The sequence below is a fragment of the Sylvia atricapilla genome, chromosome 20 (genome assembly GCF_009819655.1).
Source record: "Sylvia atricapilla isolate bSylAtr1 chromosome 20, bSylAtr1.pri, whole genome shotgun sequence".
NCBI lineage: Eukaryota > Metazoa > Chordata > Aves > Passeriformes > Sylviidae > Sylvia > Sylvia atricapilla.
Window position 1 is genome coordinate 8489741 of NC_089159.1, and position 19942 is coordinate 8509682.

At 43.2% G+C, this 19942-nt stretch overlaps 2 protein-coding genes across 3 annotated transcripts in view; one reads left to right on the plus strand and one right to left on the minus strand.

The window, feature by feature from the left end:
• Window positions 1-19501, plus strand: part of VMP1 (vacuole membrane protein 1) — a 59858-nt gene extending 40357 nt beyond the window's left edge. For both annotated transcript variants that reach the window (XM_066333499.1, XM_066333501.1), the window contains 5 exons: window positions 2494-2574; window positions 5393-5509; window positions 7658-7719; window positions 17371-17473; window positions 18687-19501. In XM_066333499.1, the coding sequence (XP_066189596.1) occupies window positions 2494-2574; window positions 5393-5509; window positions 7658-7719; window positions 17371-17473; window positions 18687-18830 (507 nt within the window). In that variant the 3' untranslated portion in view covers window positions 18831-19501. The remainder of the gene's footprint in view (window positions 1-2493; window positions 2575-5392; window positions 5510-7657; window positions 7720-17370; window positions 17474-18686) is intronic.
• TUBD1 (tubulin delta 1) overlaps window positions 1-19942 on the minus strand; it is a 76120-nt gene that overhangs the window by 42472 nt on the left and 13706 nt on the right. The gene's annotated exons all lie outside the window — the stretch shown is intronic.

Consider the following 19942-nt stretch of genomic DNA (forward strand, 5'->3'; position numbering starts at 1 on the left):
TGTGCTTTACCCTAAGTTAACACAGTCAATTTATATATAATTATATTAATATATTTTATTAAAGCAGCTGTGCTGCAAGTATTAGTTTATAGGTCATTTGCTAGAGAGTTTATTTGCAATTGCAGCTTGTGAAAATGAATACAACAGTGCATTAGCAACACAGTAAAAGATAATGGGGGAATAAATTAAAATCAGAATAGAAACAACTTCCATGCAAATAAATCACGGAGCCGTTTGAGTAATTGTCTTGGAGTGTTTTATTTTAAAGATACTTTGCCATCAGATTTATGGGACTGCGAGGAAAAAAATATTTATTGGCTTATAAAAGTGAAAATATTGCTCCAACCCCGTGAGCTTTGGGAAATGGGGGAGAAAATAGGAACTGAGAATGGCCTGGGCACCCTGAGCTCTGCTCCAGAAATCCCTGAGGAGGAAACTCTTTCAGGACACCTTTCCCAAAGACAAAATCTGATTTAGCACTTTTTGCTGTTAAATTAATTAGGAAAGAAATCCTAAAGGGTTTTTTTTTTCACTTATTTGGCTGAGGAATTGGGAGAGCTGTTGTTTTCCTTGGGGAAAAAACCCTGAGTGATTTAATTCCTTCCATCCCTGTCAGCCCATCCCAAATCCTGAGGGTCCCACTGGAGCTGGGATCCCCTTTTTGGGATCCCCTTTTTTGGGTTCTGTTTCCTTGGGAATAACCACGAGGGAGTTTGGAGCTGCCCCAGATGTCACTTGGCTGTCAGTAAATTGTCATGTTTTCTTTATAACAATTTGTGTCAAAAATCGCTCTTTTAATGAAAAAAAAAAATTTAAAAATTTAGATTTAGTTTCCAGATTGTTTCCTATCAGAATAAACTGAAGGGTTTGGTGTCAGCCTCACTTGGAGCAGGTTTAATCCCTCGAGTTCTGTGGGGATCCCACGAGTTCAATGGGAAAATATCAGAGGAAATTTTCATTAAAAGAGTGAATATTTAATCTCTTCCATTTTGTAATCATGAGCCCAAAGTGGAATTCCTGGCCAAAGTGTGGAAATTCACCTTTACAGGATATTCTAGAGGGGGTTGATATTCCCCTGTGGTTAAAAGTGTCCCACTGAAAGGTTTTTGGAAATCTCATTTCTTTGGTATTTTTCTTTCAGTTTTAATTTGAGTTATTGTTCCAGGCATTAAACAAAATAAATAGAATTATTCTGACTTGAGTAATAATTGTGGGGGGGTTTCTATTGTTTTGGTTTTTATTTTCAATTTGAGAATTTAACTGTTTGAAAGCACAGTAATGGAGAAAAGTTACTACTTGAAAAAGGGGTGTAAAAAGAAGCAAATGGTCTCATCACAGATTTGTTATTTTTTAATCTGCCACAGAAAATTTTGTCAATTCTACAGCTCAAAATATAAATAATATGCAAGAAGATTGTAAAATAATTGTAGTTTTCCTTCTTTGGTGTGTAATATTTAAGGTTTCAACAGAACTGTAACAAAGTTATAATTGCATAAATGTAATTTTTCGTGCAGTTGCTTTAATCAATATTTAATGATATTCTAAATTCTACAATTCAATAGTAAAGGGTGGAATTTAGAATATCATTAATTATTGATTAAAGTAATTTCCTTGTGTAATTTAATGCATTGCTCCTGGAAAATCAGAATTTCTTTGCTTATTTGTAGGTTTTCAAAAAAGAATGGATAATTATTTTTTAATGTTTGCTATTCCCAAGGTTTCCCTGCTTTCTGGAACTGTTGTGGCCAAGCCTGACCTTGATTTTATTGTTTTGGACAGTTTTGCTTTGAAAGAATTTTATCTCCTGTAAATTCCCTTCTCACATTCAAAGAAACTGCTTGTGAGAATCTTTATTTTTATTTTTGAAAGGGTTTGCTGGGTGTTTGGCAGATTTTGAGCCTCAGGAGTAAGGACTGATCACTAAATAAAAGGGAGCAGCTTTGTACAGAACAGCTCCAGCCACAGGGGCTGCACCTTCCCTGCTTTTAAAGGAATTTAGGCTCAACTTTCTGGATTTTAATGAATTTTATGAGTCTGTTGTAGGCAGTGCCTGGAATTGGCTGTTTTGATTGAGATCCTGGGTTTGGGAGAGCAGATCTAAGGATATAATGGGATTATTGTGCTCTTTCTGTTCTCAGAAAGTTCCTTTTTACCACTGGAAATGGCATTGCAGGAATTAATTCCCTCTGCTGGTTTAAGGAATAAGGTATAAGCAGCACTGGCATTCCAAAGATATGGAGAAATAAATACTGGAAAACCTGTTTCCATAGCAGTGGGAGCTTAGTGCCATTCTCAGGGTTTGGAAAAAAACAAAACTCACATTTCCACCCCCAGCACCAAAAGTGTCCCTCTAAACTCAAGAGTTTCAGACTGTCCTTTCTGGTTTAAAATTCCTCCCAATTCCTCATCAGGAAATCCTGGAAATCACACACATTCTGAGCTCTGTTCAGGTGGGGTTTTTCCTCGTGAATAATTTTATTTTCCTCTTTGCAGGACTTTGCTTCCCGGGCTAAACTGGCTGTGCAGAACCTGGTGCAGAAGGTTGGGTTCTTTGGGATCCTGGCCTGTGCCTCGGTGAGTTTTTCCCAGGAACAGGGGGATTTGTGGGCACAAAATGCAGCTTGGGTTTCTTGCCATGGAATTGTTTTTTGTTTGCATCCTCTGTGATCTCTGTGGTGCTCAGGGAAGGAATTGTGTTGTGATTTCTTTAGGTGTTGATGTGTTGTGTTTGACATTCTGGATATCCTCAGATCCAGAGGTGTGCATGGATTGGAGGGTGGAAAACCACCTGCAGGAATCCTAATGAGGGTGTCCATCCATTCCCATCTTCCCAAATCTGCTTTTTGGGTAATTAGGAACCAGAGAGGGCAGAAAAAGGAAGCAAATTTCAGTTGTGTGCAACAAACTGCCCATGGCCTCTTTAATCAAGAGGTGAAAGGAGCATCTCCAGTGATGCTATTTTGGTTTTTGAGTAGGATAATGCTCTTTCTTCTTTCAGAACAAAAACAAATTATATTGGAGGTTTAAATCTCTCTCTGGAGCTGGTAGGAATGGTGTGCCTGTTCTTCATCCCACACACAAAACTGTGGGATGTGATTGCAGGGAAGGAGGGGAGTGTGGGACCCCCAATCCCATTTTTCTGCACTAACCACAGCATCACCCAGCTGCTGAGGCTTTCACTCCACGTCTGCCCAGCATCTCCTGGTTTCCTAAACTGTAAAGATGACACAGCCAACTGCTTGCTCAAACGTGGGTAACCTGTGTTAGAATTAATCTGATTAGAGCTGCTGACATAAAGCTCCTGCTCACTAATCCTTTGAAATGTTTAGAGTGAAGTGGTAGCCTGAAAGCTGCTCCTTAAATCCTGCCAGGCTGGGAGCTCTGAGGAGCTGCTCCCTGCTCTGACTCAGGCCTGGGACACATCCCTGCCCCAGCTCTGCCCTGTCTTTGTCACCAGCACAGCTTGGAGGTGGCAGGGAGGGGTGACTGGGCAAGGTGGAGGAACGGAGGGTAGGAGGAAGGAGTTGGTAAACACCAGAGGTGGCTGTAAACACCCCGCAGTTCCTGCTTAGTAATATTTAAACATTTGCTTAACTTCTTCCCCACTTCTGCTGCTGCCTTGAGCTCGGGCCCTGAGCTGCAGCTGGGCTGGGGGAGGGCTGAGGATGCACCAGGGCACACCTGGGGGTTTGTGACTTGTGCTCACACAGCAGCTGCAGGAGAAAGGGAGAGGTGGAAGGTCCCAGAGGCGTTGGGAAAGGAGGAATGCAGAGCTGGCCCTTCGTGTGGCACCTCTGGGTGAGGAAGAGGAAGGACAGCAGACCCCTCATGTGCTTCTTGCATTTGGCTGTGTCATCTAAAGCCCAGGGGTTTGGCTCAGGGCTTCTCTCTGCTCTGCCAGGTGTCTCCTCTGCTTCCCTCCCTTGTAACTGGGATCTTCCTTCTGGATTTTAGGCAGAGTTTTATTTGATGTGTTTTTTATGAGTGGAGAACTTGCTGGTGAAGTGGTAATGACCATCCCAGCTGTGGGTCCTTGTCTCTCAAGTGGTGGCTTCTAAATGCTGCATAAAAACACCCATCAAATGGCAATTAAAATTCTGCAAGTTTATCCAGTGAAGTCAACTGACTGTCATGTTGTTTCGTGGCAGTAAGGAAGTCAGGATTGTCTGGGGTTTATTTCTATATAAAGGCAGCTCTGGGGAAAGAACAAAGCAAGAATCAGCCCTGAAGTTCCTCCCTGTGACTTGTGAGAATTTGCCCTCTTGTCTTTGTGAGCTTTTTTTTTTTTTTGGGCAACTTCCAATACCAAGCACAGAGCAAACCTTGCTGGCTGCTCAGACACCCTCCTGGGGACGTGCTGAGTAACTTCTGCCCCTGGTGTGCTCAGAGGCAGCCACAGCACCCCTGCCCCAAACTCACTGCAGCGATTAAAACCTTCTGTGAACCGACAAAAAGCCCCTGGAGCAGCCTTGGCTCCCCGGAGCAGAGTGTGGAGTCAATGATTGACCAGCTCCTGTGCCCAGAGCAGCTGCCCAGGTGGGAAGGAGCTGCTCAGGCCACCATTCACATTTCTTCCTCTGCAGGTGCTCTTGTGGCTGCTCATAAATCTGAATTGCTGCTCTCCCACCAGTCCAGTCCAGCCCTTTCTCACAGATTGGTGGCAGAGTGTCCTTTATTCTTTCCCAATCTTTTTTCTTGAAGTCACAGAACACCAGCAGTGCTGCAGTTTGTCACCCCGGTGCCACTCCTGGGAGTGACCCTGCTCACACACTGCCCCTGTGCTCCAGGCTCAGAGGGAAAAGGCTGGAATTCAGATCCTTTCTTGGTTTCAGTTCAAAAATATTTTACAGATAGTATCACGATACTGAAAAGTCAGGCCAGCAGTTTAATAATAATAAAAAATTCTTTTAATTTTAAATGAAATGCATATGCTTAATAAAATCTAATCAGTGCTTTTAAACTGGATACATATGACTGTAAATGCCAGTTTTTAATGTAGTTTCTCAGCTGGAAATCACCGGGGATCAGTTGAAATTCTGACTTCCACGAGCGATGTGCTTGTCAGAGAGAAAATTTGATAAATCACTCAAAAATGGCTTTGCTGTGGTTTCTGTGCATTTCACATGGAAAACTTTTCATTAGCTTTTTTCAGGATCCAGGGGTAAGGAGGGACCATGAGAATGGAATTGTCTGGGACATTGTCTAGCTGAATCCCAGAGACTTAAGTTATGTGGTGCGACATCAACATATTTGTAATTATTAAGACACAAGAGGTTTGGATCAAGCTGGAGAAGGGAAAACTGCTCATTTTTCAAACTCTCAGAGTCTGTCGTGTTCCTGTCCGTCCAATGTGTGCTGCAGTTCCTGAACCTCTTTCCCTTGCACTCCACAGATCCCAAACCCCCTGTTTGACCTGGCTGGGATAACCTGTGGCCACTTTCTGGTTCCCTTCTGGACCTTCTTCGGTGCCACCTTGATTGGAAAAGCCGTGATTAAAATGCACATCCAGGCAAGTGCTGCCCCTCCCTCGGGGCTGAAACCTTTCCTTCTTTCCTTGCCCTGTTCCACTGTGCTCCTTGAGAACGAATCCTGGAGTCTCCTTGCCCGACCTGAAGTCATGGAAATTAACTTGGTGCGAGGGATTTACAATAAAGGAGCTGCTGGGCTCCTCCAAACTGAGGCAAGTGAGTAATTTATAGCTGCTGACCCGCTCAGGAAATTGGTGGTTAGCCAAGGTATTTACCTATGGCCTTTACCAGACTGCCACTCCGCAGTGAACTCGCCTTTTTGGTAACAAACACTCATCTGCACTTTGAGATGCCCTTTTTTAACTCAGTGAGAAAACCCCACTGAGCCCTGCGGGGGCTGGGCCAGCCCAGTTTGGGTGGATTTGCCTCAGTTTTGGGGCCGGGGCAGCGATTTTTGGGTGTCCCAGGTGGGTTTGGGAAGGTCCTGCCTTTGGTGGGTCCCGTTTCTCCTGCCGTGCCAGATGTGCTGAGTTTGACAATCCAGTTGTTTTCACAAAAAGTGGAGTTGTGCTTGTAAATGCGTCACCCTGGTCCAAGGAGGGATGAAGTTTGGATTCCCTGGAGGGTTTTCTGGTGTGGTCAGGGCTGTAGCATGAGCTACGTCGCTGTGTTTGGGATGTTTTCAGCTGAGTTTGGGTTTTTGCCGTGCCTTGTGCCTCTGTTGTTTGGAAATCTCTGCTGTGACTCCCAGCAAAATAGCAGAAGCTTTTAGTACAAAATGAGTCGTGTTACAGCCTCATCAAGCTGCTTTAAAATCTTTGATTTTGCCCTAAACACCGGCTTTTTTTTCTTCCTGTCGTATTTTTAAATGGTTATTTTGTTTTGCCTAGTGCTTAAACAGAAAACAATAAATAGATCTGGAAATTCTTCCTTTTCTTTTCCCCACACTTATTTTGGTATTACCTGATTTTTCTTCTGCTTTTAAATCCGTGTGTTGCTAAAATGTGTTCTGGCAGCACAGAAAAGTGCAATAATATTAGATCAATATTCCTTTTATTATTTTAATTGCCTTGTTCAGCTACCACAGTGTTTGCTGTGTAATTTATAGTGCTCCACACTCAGATCCCATGTAAGTGAAAAACCATTTCCCAGTGCCTTGTACAGTTGGTAAATCATCTGATTTTGTAATAGACTCAGCTTTTAGAATTCTCTTTTTCAAGCACACCCTTGTGCAATAGCCTTGATTTTTTGGAGTGATCTGGCTGGACTTGGAATTTAGGAAATGTGAGAGTCATGGAAAAGGCTTTTAATGCAATGTTCAGACAGGAAGTGAGTGACTGGTGCAGGGACTCCTTTTATATGACCTCCTGACTAAAATTATGTCAATTTAATTTCATTTTTTCACTCTGATTTGCAGAAGAACAACAACTAGTGTTAATGATTTTGCAGTTAGTAGGAAATTAGGAGGTTTTCTGTTTTGTAAAATTATATCAGATGAATCAGGGGCTTTTTTCTTGTAAAGTTGAAATTGTATTTGAAGTTTGTCTTTTAATAAGCTTAATAGCTGTTAATACGAATAAATATTATATTTGGAATTATAGCTTCATGGCACGGGTTTGATTTTTATTTAGGGGCAAAACCTGCTAAGTTAGATTTTCATATTTAGTATCACTCTGATAAGTTGTTTTTATGGAGAGCTTTTGTGTGCATTTTGGATTAGGGTTAGGACTGTGATTATTCTGTTTTATCACAGTCTCACAGGTGCCCAAAGGCTCTTTCTTTGTCCTTCCCTGAGTATTTTTTAGTTGTTTCTGCCTGAATCAGGGGATCAACCCCGTTGTTTTCCCCCTGTGTGATCTGGAAGGCCACTTTGTGCAGGGGCTGTGAATATCTCTGGTTGTTTTTCCACTCAGACATTGTTGATGGAGTAAAGTGACCTTGAGCTTCTGGGAATGGGAGTTTGGGGAGGATGAGAATGGGCAGCACCAGGCTGCAAAAACACGGGCAAGAAATGCAAAACTGTGAGAAAACAGAAAAGTGAGCAGCTTTTTTTTTTTTTTCCTCTTTTTCCTGAGGAGAACATTGGAAAATGAAACGAGGAGAGGAGGGAAAGCCGGGTAGGAACACAAAGTGTCCCCTCCTTTGTGCTTCCCCTGGGCTCTCTGTGACTGCTCTTTTCCCTCCCACAGAAACTCTTCGTTATTATCACCTTCAGCAAACACATCGTGGAGCAGATGGTGGCCCTCATCGGGTGAGTAATTCCCCAGCTCAGTAATTAATACCTGCACCCATTAAGTGGAAAAATACTGGAGGAGGCAGCTCAGGTTGTGCTGAGGTTGTGCTTTGTTCCAGGCTTTGCCCCCACACAGGGTTTAGCTCTCACTTGCAGTTCCTTTCCCCCAAGTCCTTGGAGAATTTTGCTGGCCCTGAGGCTCAGGGTTGTGGGATCAGCACTGAACCTTCACCCCAAAGCAGGAATTCAGCTCTCCCACTCACAGATCCCTGCATTTCTAGCTGCAGGTGGGGTGTTTGCCCAGGGTTTGCTGCAGTGCTGTAGTGAGATCCTATGGCAAAAAAATCAGGATGTTCCTAGGAAATTATATTTATAGGGAAAAAAATCATAGAATTCTGTGATTCCATATTAAAACCCTCAGGTTTTATGCAGTGTTCCAGTTTGACAATAAACATCCTCCTTAACTGGAGGTACCTTATGCATTTACAACATCAAATCACTCGTAAAATATCAGAATGAGAAATTTGGTGTGTGGAGCTTGATCCCCATTCTATTAAATTCGGTAGAAATGGATAAAGTGTCCTGATTTTGAGAAGGTTTGCTTTGGTTTTTTTTTTTTTAAACTAAAATTAATCCAACCTAATATAAATCCATAAAATAAATTTTAAGGCCTTCCTGCTTTTCCAAGGTTTCTTCTCTGGGGCAAATGGATATTTGGCTGCCCAAAGAGTAATAACTATTTTCACATAAAAGCCACACTCCTCAAGGAAAGTTTCAGGGGAGGAATGTCTGGAAATAATTCCTTTTAAAACAAAACTCCCAGCAGTGATGCTGTACAAAGAAAAGGAGAACCTTGCAGGGCATTTCACAGATGAAACAAATCCTGCCTTTATTATTCCTGATCTTCTGCTCGAGCATCTGCTCTGTACCAAAACTCAGAATTAATTTGTTGCTGTGAACATTATTTAAAAAAAAAAAAAAAAGGGAGGGAGAGAGAGAAATGTGGTTTCTTTTAAGCATCCTGAGTTTTTCTCAGCATCAATCACTCCAGACAGTTTGATCTGCCCCTAGCTCAGGTACATTTCCAAGGATTTACTCTCCTGTGGATGCTTTGAGCCAAACCCAGTAGATTTTTCCTACTTCATCTGTCTTGGAGATAATTTTGCATTGAATTACTTCGAATGCATTCACAGGAGCTCTGCTGGATTCGGGTTTTATTGGAGGCTTGATGTCAGAGTTAAAAAATGTTCCTGGGAGACAGTGAGATTTTTGGAATGTCCCAGTATCCTTGACTTTTCTCAAGCTGTCTCCAGCATTACCTCATCAATTTCTGTTAGAGGGGAGCCTCAAACATGTTAAACAATACCTTGCCCTAAAAGCCCTATTATTGAATTAAAACAGAGCTCTGTTTAATGGTCAGTAACTTTATTTTAATCAAATTCTATCCACCACAATGACTTTTAGACTTTCTTTGTCTGGGCTGTTGCTCTTAAACAATAGGAAATATCTGAGCACAATAGCTGAAAATAATGGACATACTGATACCCAGGATAAATGGAACCTAGACAGAAGATTAAGTTGTGAGATAAAGTCTGAGAATATCTGATTTTATAAGCCAGGGAGATTTTGTTGACAATTTTGTGATTTTTAGTCAAAAAGCAAAACTGATTCATGTGCAGACCTTGTTCTTTATTGTCACTGGTTGCTGCTGGGTCCCTCACTAAGCCATAACCTTAATATCATTTAATTTGATTTGACAGTTTTGTCTAGGTCTCCATTACAAACAGATCATAAAATACTTTTTCTATTCATTAAATGAAAAAAAGGAAATGGAAAAGAAAACATGGCAGGAAATTAAGAAGCTGTTTGCAGAAAACTTTGAATTTTTGTAGAATTTTTTGGTAGGAGCTGGAGAACAAAAACAGGACAGAGGGTGAGTGGTGTCAACAAACCTTGCTGGGAATGAGAGAGAGAAGTGGGTTTGAGAAGTGGGGCTGGTGTGAGGTGGAAATCCAAGCTGAGGAGGATTTCCAGAGGTGCTGGGACTCACTGGGGCTGGGAATGACAAGATTCCTGCAGTTCCTGCTCTGAGCTGTTTGGTTCTGTTGGTGCCTCAGTGCTGGGAGAGGATCCTGCCCTCCCTGTGCTTTGGTGAGGGAAGATGCTCTAGAGGAGTTCTGTGTTCCATCACTCCAACAAGAGTTTATTGCTGATTCTGTTCAAGTATTTCATTCCTGTGTGTGTTGGGAGAGTTTTTGGCTCCTCAGTCTTCCCATTGCTGGTTTTTACCTACAGCTGCAGGGCTGTTTGTCAAGTCACCCCATGCTTCAGAGCAGGATGGTGTTTTCTGGGAAGTGGCAGCTCTAAATGTGGATTAAGAATTCCCAGAAAACTCCTGAAGAAGTAGTTCTCAAAGCACACAGCAACCACTCAGCTGTGGCCATCCATTCTGTTGGGAAATGGTTAGAAAGAAAAAAAAAAATCTCCATTTTTGTAGGAGAAATCCCACCCTGCAGATTCCCTCTGGCTGTGGTTAATGATGAACTGGGCTGGAGAGTCTGGGATTGTTCCTGCAAGAGGTGCTCAGGCCCAGGGGTGGATCCTACAGAAAAATCAGTGAATTCCTGCCTGTAAATCAGAATCCCAGAGTGGTTTGGGTTGGGAAGGATCCTAAAGCTCATCCCACACCTCCCTCTGCCCCAGGCTGCCCCCAGCCCTGTCCAGCCTGGCCTGGGACACTTCAGGGGGGAGGCAGCCACAGCCTCTCTGATGCCTTCTTCCTCCTTAAAGACTCACCTATTCAGTTAATGATTAATTAATTCAGTTATTATTCGGTTAATTCAGTGAATAAACTGATTGGGATTAAAGCAGAAGCCAGTAAGATTTCACTAGTTTGATTTTTAAGTCCCTTCTCGTGGCTGTTACCTCTGAGAATCCAACAAACTCTGTGAAATCCACCCAAAAATATCAGTGCTCCTGCAGTGTCCTTAACCCAGTGGGTTTTGTGGAGCAGCTTTCCACCCTTCCCAGCTCTGCAGGGCAGTGTCAGTGATTGCACAGCTGAAGGAAAAGCAGTTTTTTGGTCACAGGTCCTGGAAGTGTTGCCTGGACAAACCAGTTTGCTGCTATTTCTTGTGCCATAATTCTTTGCTTACAACTTAATCTCAGTTGATGCTGGTAAAGGGAGCGTGGTGTTCCTTTCACCAAAAAAGCACAAATGAGATCATGGTGGCTGAGGTAACTGGAAAGTTTGCTTAAAGATTGTTGGGGTTTTGGTTTTTTTCTTTAGTCAAAAATAATTTACAACACAGGTTGAGGTTTTATTTCTTTAGAACACGAGGCAGGGAGTGATGAAGGGACAACCAGAAATCTTGTCCTGGGGTGGGAAGAGAGTGGCTTCACAACCTCCTGGGAGGAATTTTGGAAGGTTAAACCAATTCCCCTGCCAAAACTCAACAACCTTCCTGCCACAGGTACATCAGAAACCTGGGGGATGTGTCCTGAGCACAACACAGCAGCTCCACACAAAAATGGCTTTAGTGCCCTGAAAGGGACACACATGTGGCTGAAATTTGAGGAGCTTTGGTGTTGAAAGCTTTCCAGTGGATCACAACAGAATTAGAAGAGTTTATTTGCAAAAGGCTTGAAGGATTTAACTCTGAATAAGCAAGGGCTTTTTCCCTAAATTGAGTTTTTTTTTAAAAAAAGAATCTTTAGGAAGCAAGCAGGAGTTTTGTTCCAAAGAGCAGCAGTGAGCAGAGCTGAGGACTGGCAGGTCAGAGATGTTGCAATTGCTGATTTTGAAAGCATTGATTGAACATAACAGAATGTCCCGAGGAGGAAAAGCCCTGGAGCCTCCTGGCCATTGGAGCGTGGCTCAGGTGGAGACCATGTCACACCTGGGCCCATTGCAGCTTTGTGACCTCCACCAGGATCTCCCCTTTCCTCATCTCAGAAAGCAAATGAAGCTGCCAAGGACCCCTTTAACCCCAAAACCTTCCTGTTCATCCTGACCATAAACCAGATTTATTTTCTACAACTTCAGAGCTCTGGGCTCAGGAAACAGCTCAGCTCCAGAGCTGAGTGCTGAGGCTGGGGGTGGGAACCGGGGGCTTTGGTTTGGCTGGAAAGGGAGCTGGATCCTGCTTTGGGAAGGCCCAGGATTCAGGTTTTGGGATGTCTCAGCTCCCAGGATTCAGGTTTTGAGGAGCCCCACTTCCCAGGATTCAGGTTTTGGGATGTCTCAGCTCCCAGGATTCATATTTTGAGCAGCCCCAATTCCCAGGATTCAGGATTTGGGCAGCCCCAGGTTTCTCTAAGCCTAACCCAGGTTTCTCTAAACCTAACCCGGGTTTTGGGCAGCCCCAGCTCCCAGGGCTGAGTCAGGCTCAGGCTGAGCCCCTCTGAGTCACTGCAGGGTCGTGCTGGTGGTGGTGGAGCCTCGGGGAAATGGATGGTTTAAATACTGTGAGAATCTTTATCAGCACAGGAAATGACAGCTCATTAAAATACTAACCGTTGAGCCAGTTTAGATCACTGTCTGGAAAAAAATTAACCATTGAAGGCTCAGAGGGCTCACAGGAAGAAAGGTGCCCTGTTGAGACAAGGGACACGTTATGCAAATGAATCAGCTTTGTGAATTGGCCAATGGCATGAAAATATTTCCACTGGAATCTCTTTTTCAATGGTTTTTAAAATACCTGACTTCCAAAGAAGTCAATACCAACGTGCTGGAGTGAAACTCCTGAGGGAGGGGTGGCTAAAATACCCTAAAAAGTAAAATCCCCGAATTCAGTGTCTGTCCTGAATGTTTGATTGCCTTGGAGCTGCTGGATGGATTTTTCCTGTGTTCTCACAGGGGAATGGATAAACGGGAATCTCCTATAATTGGTGTGGGGGGGATCATTTAATGACGTTTTCCATAAATATTGGGAAGGTGAAAGCCTTTGCCTTCCCCCTCTGGCCTGGCTGCCAATAATCCCATTGAAAGAATGGATTTAAAAAGAGCTGAAGGTCCTGGCAGGGAGGAGCCCATCCCAGCACGTTCCCTTTCTTTGTGGGATCCATCAGTGCCTCTTCCCTCCCTTCTCTGCGGCAGGAGATAATCCCTGGCCTTGGGCAGTGCCCAGCAGTGACAAACCCACAGGCGTTTGCTGCTCCTGTGTCAAAGCTCTTCCCTGCTCTCTTCATTTGGAATTATTGCGGTGCCATTTCCCAAAGGATGTTTTTCTCTGGCTGTTTCAGCCCCCAAAAAACCTGCCGGTGTTTGCCCCGAGTGTGTGGAGTCTGTGAGAAAAGGGATTTTCCAGGCTGAGGGCAGTGAATCTTGGAGGGATTATCCATAAAGTGGGGCTGTGACTCAATATTGCATCACCTTCCCCAGGTGTGTCCAGCCTTGTCTGCACCTTCTGTTCCCCTCAGGGCTCTGGTTTCCCTCCAGGTTAGGATTTCTGTGATAAATTTAAATGACATTAAAGAAACTCCCATGTTTGTGACCCCCCCAGTGCTCCCAGTTTCCTGAGCATCCCACTGGGGTGGATCCCAGTTCACAGGGCTCAGGGCTGGCTGCACTGAGCTTCTCATTTACATTTTTAATTCCATCAGGATCAGTTTAGGAACAGCTCAGGGTTATTAATCAGCTGCTTCAGTATCATTGGTGTTCGAGGCCTCTAATAAATAACTTCCATAAACTTTCACATTTTCATTCATGAAAAATCATGGGTTTGTTCCCAAAATTTGAGTCTACAGTGGCAGCTTCTTTTTTTTTTTTTTTTTTTTTTTTTTTTAAAAAACTCATGTGAATATTAACATTTCTCTCTGGAAAAGTGAACAAATATCCAAATGTGCTTTGACAAAATGGGAATTTTATAGCCTAACTTATAGTGTGACAGATTTTTTTGTGAGATATTGGTGCAATGACCCTGAGGGGCAGAATTTGCTAGAGACCTGTACTTCAGGATTTAAGAGAGTTGGAATTAATTCCCTGAGTGTTCCCGACCTCTCAAAGCACAGGCTGAGAGATTTCAGTCACTCAAGAGAAAACCATGCTCCTAAAGACTTTGTAAGATGAAATTATGCCTTTCAGAAGCCTAAATATAATAATTAAATAGTTATAAATAAGTCTTTTTAATAATGGTAAAAATGCAGATGACTGGAATATCAAAAAACTTCCTACTTTTTGTAAGCTGATCCAAGGAAAATACAATTTTTTTCTCCTCTGGGTTTGGTTCTTCATCCTGGTGCCTTTGGTAAAAATCTTTCTGTATTTCCATAGATTCTGTTAAAAAGATGTAAAGTTTCCCCAAAATCATTTAAGCACCAGTGAAAGGCATTTGAGGTGCAACTGTTGCCAGTTGTTCTTGGAAAAGCAAATTAATACATTTAAACTCAGATTTGCTGTAACTGGACTGGAAGTTTTTGGAGTCTGCAGGGTCTTGGTGTAATTTTTTAAATAATCCTCGAGCAACTTTGCTGAATCTCTGTCATGTGGTGCTTCAAACAGATGGGGAGTTTTGTTTTATTTATTGGAAAAAGAGCTTTAGAATTTGTCTTTGACATAGAAATTGTAGCTCCGAGTTTAAAAAAATAATAAAGTGCATCTGTTTAATTACAAATGGCAGGTAATTGTTCTGAAAACAGGCACCAGGAGTGTTTTCTCAGTGAATCCAGATTTTTAATGGCTGTTTCTGTTGCGGTATTAGAATGGAAATCATGGTTTTGACTGAAATGTTATGGTGTAGTGAGTTTAGGATTACCAAAGGCTACTGCAATTTTGGGGAGCTTGTTCCCAGTTTCAATTCCCTGTAAAACATTAAAATTCAGCAGAGAATCAGAGTGAATCCAAACGAAAATTTAATATTTAACAATGAGGGTTTCTAAAACAATTTCTGAATCAAAATTTCCTCTTCCATAGTCTGGATTTCCAAGACAATGGGTTTGATCCCTGAAGGAACAAGCAGGGAATTGGGTTGGGATTATTCCGGGGTTTTCTTCCAGCATCTCCCTTCTGCAATCCTGTGAAATTTGCGGGTTTTTGGGAGGTGCTGAGCGCAGGAATTGTGATGCAGATTCAGCCCCTCTCCCGGTCCCACAAAATTCATCCCCAATTTTCCTCCTCCTCCTCGGGTCAGCGCCGAGGGAGCTCTGGGGTTTGCAGGGACACAGAACTCACTTAACTCTGATTACATTAAATCATTCTAAAGATTTTTTTTTTTTTTAGATTTAAGATTATGCCTTTGGATATCAGGTGGCACATAAGTGGGTGATTAAATGATTTAATGTTGTCCAGAAAAGCACCAGTAACTAATACTGTGCTGCCGAGAAGGGATTTCAAGAATTTCATGTGGATTCCTGATTTTCTAGGTTTTTCTCTGCTTTTTAACTCCTTATTTAAATCTGTGCACTTTTTTATCAGAATTAAAGTCTTTACAAATGTACAAAAAATAGGATCTGAGGTCCTTCATTTAGGATCTTGCAGTTCTTCAAAATTGCTTTGATGAGAAATTAATTTTGTGCACTTAACTAATAGTAGCGCCCAGAAAGGGAAATAAAAAGCGAATTATTCAGTGAGAAAATTTTTGAAATATTGTTTTGATGCACCAGGAGCTCCTCAAGGCTCTGAGCTTGGGTTTCATGTCTTTGTTCTGTGTTTAATTCAGTTTGGGGCGAGTTCAGCTTTCGGCGAGGAGCGGAGTCATTCGACCACCACCCTGTTAATCATTGACCCCTCATCATTTAAATATTCCTCATTTCATAATCATGCACAAGTTCAAAAGTAAACCATTACCTTGCAGTCGCTCTTGAGGCCTCCCAAGAATTGTTGGAGAAAGAAAAGAAACCTCAAAATGTCCCCGATGTTCTTCGGAGAGTGACTCGTCCCTGGGAGCGCTTTTCCCAGGAATAGTCAGTGCTGAGGCACCTCTGGATCACCGGGAACACTTTGGGACATTGACACAGATGATGTCAAATGGATAAGGGACGTGCTTGGGCTTCCACAGGTTCTTTGTTGGGTTGTTTTTTTTCCCAGAATTTTTCCCAGCCCGGGCACAGAGTTTCCTCAGCCGCTGGTGAATCACGGGGGAAGCGACCTTTTGCTGGGAAATGGGTTCAAAAAAACCTCCTTTGCCCCTGGCCATGAAGGGAATAAATAGATTTACTGGAGGAGAATGAGACACTTTGTTTCGTGCTTTTCAGAAATCCCTAAAATTAGAAAGCTGTTATTTTTTAATAATTGGGCTTCGGCCTGGAAAAGGGAATTTGGTGTCAGAGCAGGAGGATGAGGGGAATGTGTGAGCCACTGGAGAGGGGACAAGTGTCCAGTCCTTGGTGTACACCTTGGCTCTGAGGGGTTCTGCTGAACCCTCCCTGGAGCAGCAGCAGCAGCAGTGGATTTAATAAAGCCAAATAAGTAACATTTAGGTGAATTTTTAATACAGAAGACCACAGTGATCTCTTTAAAATTAAACAAAAACCAGAATCTCCCTTCTGTTTGCAATTCAGGTAGTCACTAGTGAGGAGTTCGGATGGGGTGGATCCAAATCTGGGAATGTTCTCCCCACACAGCTCAGGTCCTGGGGCTGCTGGTGATCATTTAGAATTTATATTTGAATTTGGGGAGTTTTATAATGTGGAAGAACACAGTGATTTCTTTAAAATGAAACGAAAAATCTCCCTTCTGTTTGCAATTCAGGTGGTCACTAGTGAGGAGTTCGGATGGGGTGGATCCAACTTTGGGAATGTTCTCCCCACACAGCTCAGACCGGGGCTGCTGATCATTGAAAATTTATATTTGAACTTGAGGAGTTTTATAATGTGGAAGAACACGGTGATTTCTTTAAAATGAAACAGAAATGAGGAGTCAGGACGGGGTGGATCCAGCTTTGGGAACGTTCTCCCCAGCCGCTCACACGGTGCGGCCGCTCCGCTCCCGGAGAGCTGATACTCGGATTGGGGTGTCTCTGGAAGGGTGGTGACACTGGTGACACTGGTGACAGCGCTCGGGGCTGTGCTCGGCAGCATTTCAGGAGAAGCTGCTGAGGCCGTTCCCAGCTTTAGCAGGGAGATGTTCTCCGGGGCAGCTCCTTTGTTCCTTTGTTCACCCGGCTCGGGGGAGGATCGCTCCCGGAGCCTTTCGGCGAGGGGATGACGCACGGATTGTCCTAAAAAGGACTTGCCCGGGCCGAGGGGCCGGCCCCGGGCGGAGAGGGGCGAGGCTTGAGCCCGGCAGTTTCTTTTTTAACCGAGGGATGACACAAGGCCCAGTCATTTCCTCATTAATCGGTTCAAACCAGTTCTTACAGGAACTGCCGCTGATAAATGTGGGACTTCTCCGAAGTCATTCATTGGGTTCTCGGCGCTGCTGCCTCCCAGGAAATGCTCCGGCTCGCTCCTCTCTGCCCAGCGCTGGGCTTCCTCAGAAACATTTTACTTTTGAAGCGCTTTTTGAGGATCTGGGGAAATGCATCCCTCCCGAAGTATCAGATCAAAAGATGAAACGTGGTTTATTTCTGTTTTCTCGAGTAGCTTCGAGTTCCCTGCTGAGCTGAGGCTCAGCTGAACTTTGTTCTGATTAGGTAAAGTGGTAAGTTTAAAAAAAAAAAAAGTTTTTTGTTTTTTGTTTTTTTTTTCTCCCCTATTTTGTCTTGTTCTCTGGGATGAACTTTCCATCAGTGCTATTCCGAGTATAGGTCCTTCTCTTCAGAAGCCATTTCAAGAATATCTGGAAGCTCAGAGGATAAAACTCCACCACAAATCCGACGGTGCTGTGCCACAGGTAAGCCCCTCTCTGCCTCCCTCCCTCACTTTGCTGTTCCCTGCCTGTCTTAGACCTGTAGTTTTTACAAACGTAACTCCCCGCTCTGCTTATCCAAGATCTGCACTGACCCAGGGAATAGATAAAATTCTCATTTTAAAAGCAACCTGGGAATGAAAAATATTAATGGTGTGCTTTTCGAGTTAAATCCTTTAGAGAACAAATGAAAGTACAAATCAAAACCAGTGGCTTGTCTTGCCTCTGCCTGAGCTGCCTCTTTGGAAAGTTTGATTTAAGGAGAAAAGATTTGCCTTTCCGTGTGAAATAGTAACAAACTGGGCAGCACCGATGCTTCAGAAGCCGGTGGGATCTGTGGCTCAGTGGACAGTAAGAGAAATAAAATCCCTAAGCCTTTAGTCTTTGAAAGGAAAAGAAATTACAGTGTTAAGAGCAGGTACAAGGGGCAGAAGTGTCCTTTGATACCGAAAAAACTATTTAAAACTTTTTTTAAAGTATTTTTAAAAACTTACCCTGTATTTTCAGTGGAACAGAGCAGCTTTGCTATCAAATCCTTCAGGCTGCTGAGGCATTTTGAGCTAAAACCCCTGCAATCCAAGTCACTTTTCACGTGCAGCTGTTGCAGAAGTCCCTTTGGCCGTGTCTTACCACAAAAGCGCCGGGGAGGCTCAGGAAATGTGCAGTGATTTCTGGGCACGGGTTGTGAGCAGAGCATTGCTGCCCTCCTTTGACAACGTGCACAACTGGAGAGTTCCCGTGCTAAACGCTGCCAGTGGCACCGGAACTTCAGAGACACCAAAGAGTGAGCTCCTCATGAGGAGACAACCCAGAAAAGGCAATTTAGGGAAAAAAACCCAACATTATTAACCAATGACCTGGTGGTTTTCTGGGCGAGGAACGTGACAGGGAGTGACAGACTCCAGGAATTGTTAGCGAAGCCCAAACAAGACTGGGAGTAATGAATCACTTCGGGAGCACACTGGGAGTGCTCAGGGATTCGTCATTTGGCAGCCCCTCCTGCATTGCCTTGCGAGGGACTGAAGTGGGTTTTGCAGAGGGACCTGCAGGAATCCTGTCAGCTCGCGCTTGGTTCCTGGTTTGAGTTCGATTATTGCAGAATTAAGACACGAGCAGAGCTTTCCCCTTTCACCCAGAACTCTCTTTTGTCCTGTCCACTAATCTTCATTCTTCTCCTCCTTCTGTTTTGTCTCTTCAGGGGGAAAACTGGCTATCCTGGATATTTGAAAAATTGGTGATTGTCATGGTTTGTTATTTTATCTTATCTATAATCAACTCCATGGCCCAGAGCTATGCCAAGCGACTGCAACAGAAGATGTACTCGGAAGAAAAAACCAAATGAGCTTGGAAAAAAATGGGAAAAAAACCCCCTCAGGATGGGTTTTGGCAGACACGAGAAATGACACATCTTTTCATATGTTTAAAAAACAGCATTACTCAAAAGGGGGGAAAAATTTTAACATCAATTTTCAACTCTTAACAAGTATTTTTTGTTTGATTTTGAAAGTAATTTGGATATTGGAGCAACGGTTTCATTGACAAACTTAAAAATGTTACGGTAAGGTGGAAATGAGTCTGGGTTGTGTTTTACAGGATGGACAATGGGATGTTAAATGGAATTTAACACTGAAGTTGTCCATACAAATTACTTCCAAAACTGATGATTTAATCCTCTCCATCTCCTGATTTAAGTTCAGACTGACCTGAGGGTAACGTTTTCTTTTGAAGGGTGGCTGGTTTTGCTTTTTCCATAAGTTTCAAGGCCATGAAAATGTAAATAACTGAGTACAGGTCGGGTACCAAGTGTTGCATGTCCCTCATGGTGAGGCTGTTCTGTCTGAATTCCCGGTGTCCCATTGCATTGCACGCTGGAAAAGCCACCCTCTCCTGTTAGCAGAGATGGTTGATGTTAAAATGCTGAAGCCAACGTTTTTTATTCTGTATATTTAGAATGAAGATAAAAAAAAAAAACAAAAAAACCCTTTATAAAGTCATCTTATGATCATTCCAGAATTTCTTGTGTCAGTCTTTTTAAGCTGTTTCTTTTCCTCTCTCGCTTTTGGATGCTCTGTGCATGTTTGCTCATCCTTCCTGCACTAATGGTGCTCAAACCCTTTGCTCTTTTTTTTGTTGTGTTTTTTGTTCTTTTTTCTTCAGAACTTGTTGCTTAGCAAAGGGAGGAGGAAGGCCGTGCCTCGCCTGCAGCACAGTCACTGCTCAAATAGGTTAAACAGAGAACAAGATTGGTTATCCCAGACTGTGCTCAGGCCCCCGAGCCCAGAGCTGTGGGCAGTGGAGGACAGAGGGGAGAAGAGTTCAGATTGCAGCTGAAAGCAGATTTTGTGTCTGCCCAGTGCAGAGAACTTTAGAGAGCCTTTAACCTCGTGCTTTCAAAGTCAGATTTGTTCTGATCGGCTCAGATGTACAGAGCAGAACTGATTTTGAAATGGCTCT